Raw genomic sequence first — 10,719 nt, forward strand, 5'->3', positions numbered from 1 at the left:
TCTTTTATTAGCATTCCCTTTTCTCTCCTCTCCCCACTCTTCCCTGGGTGGCACATGATGCAGAGGTGGGGCCTCTCCAGCCTGGAAAGTAGAGGGAAATGCTAGTTGATGAGAGCTTGGCTAGGGGGTGCCCCTCATGGCAATCTCAGGTAATGGGGTCAGAGTAGCTTTTCTGTTTCTCCCTTCTTTTGCTTAGAGTAGAGAGAGTTCAGTTCTTGGACCATATTTACAAGGTCTCTCCTCCCTCCCACCTTCTACTGCCCTCACTTGGAGTGTGGTTTGGTGGGGCATGTAACTGGAATCCATCTTTGCAGAAGAGAGTACAATTCTAGAACATGCTGCCATGAGGAGACTAAAGGTAAGGATAGAGAAGTGTTCTTATCAGTACCTTCTTAAAGATTTTTTTTTTTTTTTTTTAAGAGGAAAAGCAATTCCAGGCCTTGCAGCCTGGTCCACCCAAAAAAAATCCTAGGAAGAGTTGGGGCCAGGACAGACCTCTCATTCCCTTACATTCATATTGTTTCTTTGAAGTCATTGGGTTAACTTTCCACTTCCTGGAGGCCCACAACTTAAGCTGGCAAACAGAATGGCTTGTTTTTACCTCTGTGTCTGAGCCTAGGAAGAGGAGGTGATTAGATTTTAAGGCTGAGGAATGAGGCTTACAGAATTTACACCTAGGGTTCCTGTAGGGCCTTTATATCCACCAGCACAGTCAAGGCCTGGGTGGGGTGGGGAGGACTGTTTCAAATTTCAGCTCTAACACTTCCTGTGTGCCAAAGCTACCTCAGCCTCCTTTAAAGAACAAAAACAAAAACAGAAAAAAGCTTTTATTATAGAAATATTCATATATATACAAAAGTAAATATTAGAATAAACTCCCATGTACCCATCACCCAGCTTTAACAATCATCCACATTTGGCTAATCTTGTTTCCTCTATCCACTCACACTCATGTATTGCTCCTTTTTTCAACCCCAACATTTCTTTTAATTAATTTTATTGAGATCACTGTAGATTCTCAATGGAGTTATAAGAAATAACACAGAAAGGTCACTCTCACACTTTCCCTAGTTTTCCTCAATGGTAATTGCTATAGACTGAATGTTTGTATCTCCTCAAAATTTGTTATGTTGAAACCCAATCCACAATGTGTTGGTAACTGGAGGTAGGGCTTTTGCAAGGTGATTAGGTGATTAGTGACATTAAAAAAGAGACCCCAGAGAGCTCCCTTGCCCTCTTCTACCATGTGAAGACAGTGAGAACACAGAAGTCCATAAAACAGGAAAGTTTCTTACCAGACATCAAATCTGCCGGCACCTTGATCTTGGACTTCCCAGCCTCCAGAACTGTGAGAAATAAATTTCTGTTCTTTATAGCCACCAGTCTATGGTACTAACAACATAAACAGACTAAGACAGTAACATCTTGCAAAACTATCTTATACTATCACAACCAGGATATTGACATTTATACAACCCACCAATCTTATTCATATTTTCCAATTTTGAACTCATTTTTTTGTATGTATTAAGTTCTGTACAATGTTATCACTTGTGTAGATTCCTGCATCCATGACAGTAAAGGAAATGAACAGTTAGACAACACCTCAAGATCCTTGGTGTTGCCCTTTTATGACCACAACCTCCTCCCTCCCACCACCCCTTCCACTTAGTCCCTAACAGTTGGCAACTGCTAAATCTGTTTTCCATTTCTAAACATTTTTTACTTCTAAAATGCTATGTAGATGAAACCACACAACATATAATTTTGGGGGGTTGGCTTTTTTTTTCTTTCTCAGTATAACTTGGCAATTCATCGAAGTTGTATCACTAGTTTATCCCTTTCGATTGCTGAGTAGTATTCTATGGTATAGATGTACCATAGTTTTAACTCTTTACCTGTTGAAAGATATTTTGACTATTATGAATAAAGCTACTATGAACATTTGTGTAGAGGTTTTCAAATGCCCAGGGATATGGAATTAGCTACCATATTCTGGTGGCCAGGAGTGCTTTTGAGTCCATCACCGTCTGTAAGGGCTTTTCAGTAGACAGATTAGGATATACTTTTTAATTTAAGCTAAAGTATACCATGAGTTCATACAGATACTTCCCAATTAAATCCAAGACTACAGGGAATTTACTTAACATCCTTGATTTTAAATCGGCAGCTCTTTTCTCCTATAAAATTCCAGTTCTGATATGATCAACATAATTGTGTTTTATCCTACACATTTTCACCTAGTCCCAACAATATGACTACTGAATACAACTTAAGATTTTGTAGTTTTTTTTTTTAAATGGCAGTTAATTTTGTCCTTAGGGGTAGATATTTGGACGTACAGTTAAATCAGTGTGTTTTCAAGTCATTTAGAAGAGTTCCCTTCTGTGTAATTAGGTAACCAATTAGATATACATTTAGGTTCATTTGTTTCATTTTACTTCCAACTTTTAGAAATTTAAAAAAAATGTTATCGCACAATCAGGTAAAACACAGCTTTCCAAAGTCAAATACACAAATTAAAGTACATTCAAAGTCTAGCTTCTTTTCCCTTCATTTAATTCTTTCCTTCTCAAAGAAAGTAACCATTAAAATTGTTAATGAGTTATACTTCCATTAAAAAAAATATAAGTACTTACTTATTTACATTTGTACCTCCCTACTCGCTTTCACAAATGAAGAGGGCACACTTTCTTATTCCTGACTTTAGCAGGAAAAGTGTCTAGTGTTCCACCACTGAGATCCTTGAAAACTTTTTTGTAAAATGAGGGCAAGCTATCCGCTCTATCCGATTTTCCACAGCATTTCTTGGGAAGATAAAGAATGTGGAAACTCGTTCACGAACATGCCTGTTGACTATTAACTCATTTGGGGAGAGCCTCAAGGGCCGTGAACCCAATTTAGTACATTTTACGCAAGAAGAAACACGGAATTGAGAGGACCTTCCCCAAGGCACATATGAAAAGAGCAAGAGCTCGTCTTCTGCTCTGCAGTCCAATGGTCGGATAAATCAATCGCGCCCTTCTTTTTCAAAACTACTCAACAAATATCTATTTTTATAAATATTTTAGGGGACCCTCGAAGAGAAAAGAGTCATAAAAGGCCTCAAGGGTGAGGAAATTAACGCCCGCACAACCACAGTCGCTCAGATTCCCGGGAAGGAGTCCAGAGCTGTGGTGAGGAAGCCCTGCCCTCGCTCAGAATGGGGAGCTCTGGGCCTAGCTCGGAAGCGACGGAAAACCTGGAGATGCTGTGAAGGCACGGAGTAGGGAGGTCCAATGCGGGGAAGCTGGATAGTTAAGTTAACGCTGTCCAACTTGGCGCCCCGACAGGGAGGAACGACTCCAACAGAAGCAAAGCCACGACTCCGCCGGGAGAAAGACGCCATATCGCAGATTTCGAAAGACAAAATTGGTACTGATGAGGACCCGTAGGGATCCCACTGGCTTCAGCTCTAAAACCCCGGCCTAGGGGCGGGGCAGAGATTCTGAGGGCGGAAGCCCTCCGCGGGACACGAGGCAGAGCAACGGAAATGACGATTCAGAGCGCCAACAGGGCGGGGCTAACGGTTTCTGGTAGCGGTGTCTGGGAGGGGCCGGGAAGAGGAGGTGTTAAGCCCGTAGCCCGTGCCCCTTGATTTTTAGCGACCCCGCACCTCTGCAGCTACGCCAAAATGATGGGCTGTGGGCAGTCAGAGCTGATGTCAGTGGAAGGGGAAGAGGCCGTGGCGGCACCAGCGTCGCCCCCAGAACCTCGTGCCCCAGAGCCCGCAGTCCCGGTGCCTGAGCCCGGCCTGGACCTGAGCCTGAGCCCACTGTCCGAAAGCCCTGAGCAGCCGAACTGCAGCCCAGGGCGGCGGAAGGGGCGGGCAGACCGGCGCGGTGGGGCCCGCAAGGGGCGGCAGGTGAGGTGGCGTAAGGCCTGGCCGGCAGCCCGCCGACGACCCTACGCCCACCTCTTCACTGTCCTGCTCTCTGCTCCCAGGTCCGCTTCCGCCTGGCGCCGCCTTCCCCAGTCGGGTCGGAGAGGGTGCCGGCCGTCGCCACACAGAGCGAGAAGCCCGCGGCGCCGCAAGACCTAGTGGCTCCCGCGCAGCAGAGCAGCCTGGCCCTGAGTCTCGAGTTGCAGGCCGCGCGGGCCGTAGCCGCGGGCCAGTTCGATGCCACAAAGGCCGTGGAGGAACAGCTGAGAAAGTCGTTCCAGACCCGCTGTGGCCTGGAGGAGAACGTGGCGGAGGGTGAGGGGTGCAGACGGCCGGCAGGGCGCGGGAGTGGAGGTGAGAGGCTCCGCTCACCTCCGCCCTCCCTGCGGTCTCAGGGCTGAACGTGCCGCGTTCCAAGCGGCTCTTCCGGGACCTGGTGAGTCTGCAGGTGCCGGAGGAACAGGTTCTGAACGCTGCGCTGAGGGAGAAATTGGCGCTCCTGTCGCCGCAGGCCCGAGCCCCTCCCCCAAAGGTGAGGGACCTGGGCTTGAGTCCATTTCCCCCCCGCCCCCCTTATCCCTTGTCCGCCGCGGGTTCTTTCCTCTCCCCGAGTGTAACTTTGCTTTGGGCTCCAAAACCAACAGGAGCCACCTGGGCCAGGGCCAGACATGACGTTTCTGTGTGACCCAGAAACATTATTTTATGAATCTCCACACCTGACCCTGGACGGTCTGCCCCCTCTCCGGCTTCAACTCCGACCCCGCCCTTCAGAGGATACCTTTCTCATGCATCGGACACTGAGGAAATGGGAAGCGTAGACCTGGAGACTCCCTGAATAGCTAGTTCCTATTTTTTACGTGGGTGTGTTAAAACTATCAGAATAAAGTGGTTTTGCTAACAAATGGGACTTTTCTTGGGAGCGTTAAGATGGGGTGAAGCCCCAGGTCGGAAGCTGCTTAGAAGTCAGGTTTTTGGCCTTTTAAGGAACTCAGTAATGAAAAGTAAAAAAGTGTCCAAGTCGAGTTTAGAATACCCTCTCCACATCTCGACTTGTCACAGCTGCCACCTTTGTTTTTGATATCACAGTTGTTCCTTTGCACGACCTATTTCTGATCACTTTAACATGTGGGTCTAAGAAGCTTACTTCAGGGAAGCCTTCATTACCCAGCTCAAGAAATCTGCAAAGCAGCCACTAGCACCCAGTTATTAAATTACCTCCTTGCTTTTACCTTCAAGGGCCTTGCCCTTTTTACACCTGACCCGAGTGCTCAATATTTGAACAAATGTCCAAGGCTCATGGAACACTTGACAAGCCACTGAAGAGCTTCACGTTAAGTTAAACTGCCTATTAGTCTTGTTCCACTGCACAAAAAAGGAGGGTGAGCGGCAGGTAGGCCCTAGAGCAAGGAGGTGGTCTGGTCTAAAGTGCCTTTTTCTAGCTCCACTTCAACTCCACTGTTAACTTCCAAAGTTAGCCTTCTGCCAAAGCTTTCACACACACAAAATTGTTAAAATTTTTTTGGGGGGTTGGGGGGGTTATATATGGGCTCAAGTTTAACATCACAATTTGCATTATACTACCCTTTTTCCTGACTAGAGTTCTCTATACTTGGGTGTAGATCTGACTAGCAATCCAGTCTTCACAACCACTGAAAAACCTTGAGACTACTTTGGGCAGAGAGGAAGCAGAAAATACCAGACATAGGTGTGGGGGCCACTGCCCTAAACAAGTTTATTGTGCTGTTCTTACATTCAAAACCCAATCCCTTCTCCCAATGGGAGACAGCAGAGGGAAGGATTTTCACAGTACCTGCGTGCCTCCTCACCGAGCTCCCCACTCTTAACTCTCAGTCCTTCTATTCATGGTCCACTGAAACGTAGCTAGGGACAAGGGCTGAGGAAAATGGGAATCTTTCCTTAGAAGAACAGGAGGAAGAGGTTAGAGAACTTGATACCCCCTACCTCCCATGCCCTAGGAGAACAGGTCAGCAAACAGTCCATGCCATGCAGCCCAGTGGGCTGGGGGAGAGGAAGACGGTGCTAACTCCAACATAGCTGGGCTTGCTGCTTAGGTGCCTGAGGTGTAGGGAGGACGCTGGGGCAGCAAGTAGGAAAAGCTTTCTTTGCAGATCCAAGAAAGGACACTATTTTTGGAGCCAGAAAGGAAAGACTGTGGGATACTTTCTTCCTCTCCCAGGTCCTTAGGAGCAGCGGGCAGCTTCTTCACTTTCTTTTCAGGGGGCCACTTAGTGGCTGGGGGAACAGGCCTTGTGGAATAGGTATACAGGACGCTGGAAGCCTGAAGGGAGAGAGTGTACAATCAGGAGGGGCTGGCAGGACCTCAAGACTCCACCGGGTCTGTACCCTCTTGACCAGGATCAGCCTCCCTTCCTCCCCCAACAAAATAAGCCAGCCTTACCTTTGGAGGTGTTGTGTGGTGTGGCCACAAGCTCATAGCTGGAGAACCCCACCTCTGGGGATGTCAGGTAGGAACTGAACTGCTCTGGCTTCAGCTGGATTCGATAGTAGTTCTTATAGATTGTTTCCTAGGGACAAGAGCAGGAGACCATTTCAGTTTGCTGCCTTCATTCTTGGCGGAGAATAATGTCCACCCAGGAGGCTTTTTCACCTTGTTCAGGAAGTTCTGTTTCCTTGAGGCACTTCTTGCCTCAACTAAAGGAAGGATATCCCCAATTTCCACTGAAAACCCCAACTCACCGTGAGAGTCTTTCTCTTGCCGTAAGATGACCAAGGTTGGGGTTCCAGGACCAGGATGCCCCCAGGGCGTAGGTGCCGGTAGATACGGCGAAACATGCGCTTTAGTCCCTCATCTCCCCAGTTCAGATGCACCCACTTGGTGAGGCTGAGGCAGAGTACCACATCATACTCAGGTGTTTGAGCCTCCACCAGCTCATCACGATCCAGCACATAGTTACCCTGTAGGCAAAAATTGGGGGTGAGGTCAGTAGAGGCATTAAAAGAACCACTGCTCCCACACAACTCATCCTGCAGCATCACTTCAGCCTTTGGCCACATCATCTGTGATACCTTCAGATTAATTCCCAAATGGTGCCCTCTTTGGGTTTCATTTTCTTGCATGTGATTGGTGGTAAACCAATCGAACGTTAAAAGAGAGCCTGGGTAATTTTAAATTGAGCAAAGTAACCATGAAATCCCCAAAGATGGGGTGAAACTGCAAAGAGAATGCTGGGGTTCCTCCAAGACCGTCCACAAACATTCAGCTGGGTGACTCAACATTATGCAAAGGGTTCTAACCCATACTCGAAAGGGAGATCTGTAGGTCCTTCCCTGTAGTTGGGGCTGGTAAAGATGCAGGATTATTTTCCTTCTTCCATGGAAGTGAAGAGCCCTATCCTGTATAGGGAAATCTTCTAGATAAGCTCCTTACCACTCTCTGGAATGTCCTTTCTTCTAGGCTTAAACCAATACACTGCCAATACTATTCCTGCAGACAGCCTAACTGGAGCATTTTATGGGGAGCGATGTGTGGTCAGGGAACACGCTGAAGACATGTTACCTTCTCTTCCTGCATAGGACTCTGACTCCTCCCCATCCCACTATCTAGCATCAACATGGGAGATGATCTACGGCCAAGTCACTTGGGTTCCTGACCACCGACACTCTTCAACCAACTATAATGGAAACAAGGTCCATTTTTCAAAAGACAAAAACTGTAAATATTAATCAGCCACTATCCTAGTCCTTCCCCACCCCAAGACATTCCAGATCTGACACCCATCCCTTCGTGCACCTTCAGTAGGTTGGAGGACATGTGTCCATCTGGACCAAATTCCCTAGCGAGCATCAGCTGTAGCCCCCAAGGAAAAGGTACACTGGTCTGGATTACTGTCCAGGCTGGGAAGAGGGCAAAAAGAGTCAGATCCCATTTGGGGATTAGTAGTCATGAGAAAGGAGCCCAGGTAGAGCCTCCACCTTTCCAGGTTATAAGAGGGGAGACACCAGCGGAATCATTTGCAGATTCAGACTCTTCTCTTGAAGATCTGGTTCTCTTAGTGACAGCTGCATGCACAAAAACCCCTCTGGCTGATAACCTTCCCCCGTCACATTCCCATTTAATCTCATTTTCATACCTGGCACCTATCCCAAGACCTTCTTACCGTGACGAAGACAACATTGTTGGGGAAGACTGATGTGTCTGCTCCATCCAAGGGCACTTGGGGTGCAGCAATGGGACCCCTGCTGGCTGTCAGTGAGGCTGGGAAGGAGCTCCTCTTTCGGATGGTTGTGGTCCCTTCCTCAATCTCTGCCTCTGGGTCCCCTTCAGAAGTCTGGGGTGGCAGACGCAGCTCCTCAGACAGGTAGTGTCGGATGTTTTGGCGGGCCGAGTGGATGAGCCGGGCATCGATATCCAGGCCCACCATGCGGGATGGACCCCACTTACAGGCAATGCTTAGGGTCAGATGGCCTACATTGCAACCCAGATCTAGGACGTCCCGACCCCGAAACCACTCAGGCTTCAACACCCGAAGGCGCCCATCCTCACAGGAAGGATTGCGGTAGCCATAGTACTTGCAATAATTCCCATACTGGAACTTGCGCTGTTGCTTTTTGAAGCCTGCTGCAGGTAGCGGGTGGAGGTGGTGGCGGCCTACTCCACTCCCTCGGCCCTTTTCCTTGGGACCCTGGCCTCCACCCCGAGCCCCTGCCTCTGACTTGCTAGAAGTCCTGCGACGTTTTCGATGTCGTGAGGAGGAAGACGGGGGTGCAGAGGTAACTGAGGGAGCTGGAGGGGTTGAAAGGGAGCCTGAGGGACCTTGTAGGGCAGATGGAAGGGGAGACACGACCTCATCCCTGCAGTTGATGGCTGTGTTGAGTTCATAGGGCTGGGGGGCATCCCGGTTCTGGCCCCTATGCCGCTGCTGCTGTGGGGTGCCCTCCCCATGGAGTGAGGGAGTGAGAGGGGTTGTGGGCAACACAGAATGGCTATCATTCCCTCCAGTTGCCTGCTGCTGATGGTGCTGCCCCCGGTGTCTATGCCGCTTCCGACCAGTCTTGAGCGGTGAAGCAAGAACTACTTGGGCCTCATCAGTGCAAGTATTGAGACTGAGCGGGTCAGTAATATCTTTGGGGATGAGAATCTCAACTGGATCTCGTCCCTTGGCTGGAAGCGGGGATGACTTAGGGGTCTCTGCATTGAGTGCGCGGCTCACTTCCTCATCCAGGAGACTATTCAGGTTCAGTGGATCAAAGATATTGCCCCCCAGGAGGAAGTTGGAGGGTAACACAGAGTCACAGTCCGAATTAATCCGCCGGCGCCTCTTGAAGGCCGGATGTTTGAAGCCTCCACCACCTCCTCCTACATTGCAGCTATTTCTCCTCTTGCCTCCACCTCCCCCAGGGGGCCGGTGGGGCTGATAGCCATTACGCGGTCGAGGCGGAGGAGGGGGGCCCAGCTCTGTTCCGCCCCCTCCCCGTCGCTCCTCCCCCACGTCCGGGGGAGCGGCTCGCCCGTGGGGATCCGACAAGCGGGCCTCCCCGTGCGCCTGGGGGCCGCCCCCTCGTTGCTGCTGAGACTGGCCGCCCCGAGGGAAGGATGTAGCCCCGGGGCTCTCCTTGCCGGTCCCAGAAGCCAGGACTCCGGCTGTGTGTGCGCGCGGGGCCGGCCCGCGCTGCGTCCCGCCGCGGATCTCCCCGGAGGCGGCCTCTCGGTGCGCTTGCACCGAGGGGCCGCCCCCTCCGCCCCACTCCTCTTTGAGTGGCGGCGGTGGGGCCGGCACCAGAAACGGCTCCTTCTCCGCCGCCATCTCGATCATTTCCTCCCCTTATTCCGTCCCAGTCGAGAGCTATGAGGAGGGGCCAGGGGGCTTAACCCCCCTTCTTAGACCTCGCTCCCTCTCCTCCCCTTTCCCGAGTGCGCGCGCAGCTCTGCTCTTCTCGCCTAGTCTCGCGCTCAAGCGCCTCCTCCAAAGCGCGCCCCACTAGCCCGCGAGACCAAAACAAGATGCCTGCGAGAATCTAATAACTCAAGGAATGAACCGCGCGTGCGCCGACCCCTTCCTTCCTTCCCACTACCGATTCGCCGCGAGCGCGCACTGCTGGAGCGCGTTCCTCTCGCCCCGGAATCACGCATGCGCACTCCGCCACCACCCTGGTCGCGCGCGCATCCGAGTACGAACCAACTTAACGGCTCCGGGAGTTTAAATACAGCCCCCCCACAACCCCCCAAATCCCACCACCCCAAACTGACACCCTACTTTCCTTAGCAGCTACGTTCGTCCCTAGTGATATCCTTTGTCTCTACCGCGCGATCCCACCCACCGTAGGCGGGGGACTTGGAGCTGGTGTGAAAAGGTCTCCTTGACACCCGACCCTTGTTCCTCAGGAATGAGTCTCAGCGGTCTCCGCCCGGCTCTAAACCCAACAACCTCCCTACCCCGCCTCCTTCCTCCCCCTAGTGGGCAGCGCCTGCGCATACCCTTTTGGGCTTGCGCTGGTAGATGCAGCACGTGCTGGAGATGATGTCCCGCCCTCCGTTCTAGGGGCGGGGACTGTTACGTCGCTTCCTCAGGTTTAATACACGTAACGTGCGTCAGCACGATTCGGAGGGGCGTGGCTAAGCAACGGGGTGGCCCTCATGAATTATTCATGACCTGGTTGTCTTCCGACCCCCTCCTTGCCCACCTATTTAGGTTTTCAGAGGGGTTGAAGAGTGAACCTTAAAAGTAGAGGAAGGGAAGGAGCGGAGCATACTGACCGTCTTCCTATGAACTGTTGTCAGTAAAATACTATAGGTCATCTTAACCCCCCCCCCCCCC

General features: G+C 50.7%; 2 protein-coding genes across 2 annotated transcripts; one reads left to right on the forward strand and one right to left on the reverse strand.

Moving 5' to 3' along the window:
- The first annotated feature begins 3,539 nt into the window (after positions 1–3,539).
- PPP1R35 (protein phosphatase 1 regulatory subunit 35) lies at positions 3,540–4,824 on the forward strand. The gene is made up of 4 exons (XM_006918626.3): positions 3,540–3,904; positions 3,985–4,237; positions 4,318–4,454; positions 4,567–4,824. Exons 1-4 carry the CDS (start codon positions 3,674–3,676, stop codon positions 4,738–4,740), a joined length of 795 nt encoding a protein of 264 aa, XP_006918688.1. The 5' UTR covers positions 3,540–3,673; the 3' UTR covers positions 4,741–4,824.
- An 800-nt stretch (positions 4,825–5,624) lies between these two features.
- Positions 5,625–10,345, reverse strand: MEPCE (methylphosphate capping enzyme). The gene is made up of 4 exons (XM_006918627.3): positions 8,062–10,345; positions 6,641–6,859; positions 6,342–6,468; positions 5,625–6,221 (listed from the first exon to the last, which is right to left on the reverse strand). Exons 1-4 carry the CDS (start codon positions 9,715–9,717, stop codon positions 6,169–6,171), a joined length of 2,055 nt encoding a protein of 684 aa, XP_006918689.1. The 5' UTR covers positions 9,718–10,345; the 3' UTR covers positions 5,625–6,168.
- Positions 10,346–10,719: the final 374 nt, after the last annotated feature.

This window comes from Pteropus alecto, unplaced genomic scaffold (assembly GCF_000325575.1).
Source record: "Pteropus alecto unplaced genomic scaffold, ASM32557v1 scaffold68, whole genome shotgun sequence".
Lineage (NCBI taxonomy): Eukaryota > Metazoa > Chordata > Mammalia > Chiroptera > Pteropodidae > Pteropus > Pteropus alecto.

What these genes read in the sequence shown, in the direction of transcription:
- PPP1R35 (XM_006918626.3), top strand. Translation starts at nt 3,674, where the DNA reads ATGATGGGCTGTGGGCAGTCAGAGCTGATGTCAGTGGAAGGGGAAGAG. An exon ending in GGAGGAGAACGTGGCGGAGG is followed by an intron (nt 4,238 to 4,317) that starts GTGAGGGGTGCA and finishes CTGCGGTCTCAG; the next exon opens with GGCTGAACGTGCCGCGTTCC. An exon ending in CCCGAGCCCCTCCCCCAAAG is followed by an intron (nt 4,455 to 4,566) that starts GTGAGGGACCTG and finishes CAAAACCAACAG; the next exon opens with GAGCCACCTGGGCCAGGGCC.
- MEPCE (XM_006918627.3), bottom strand. Translation starts at nt 9,717, where the DNA reads ATGATCGAGATGGCGGCGGAGAAGGAGCCGTTTCTGGTGCCGGCCCCA. An exon ending in ACAATGTTGTCTTCGTCACG is followed by an intron (nt 6,860 to 8,061) that starts GTAAGAAGGTCT and finishes TTTTGCCTACAG; the next exon opens with GGTAACTATGTGCTGGATCG. An exon ending in ACCACACAACACCTCCAAAG is followed by an intron (nt 6,222 to 6,341) that starts GTAAGGCTGGCT and finishes CTCTCCCTTCAG; the next exon opens with GCTTCCAGCGTCCTGTATAC.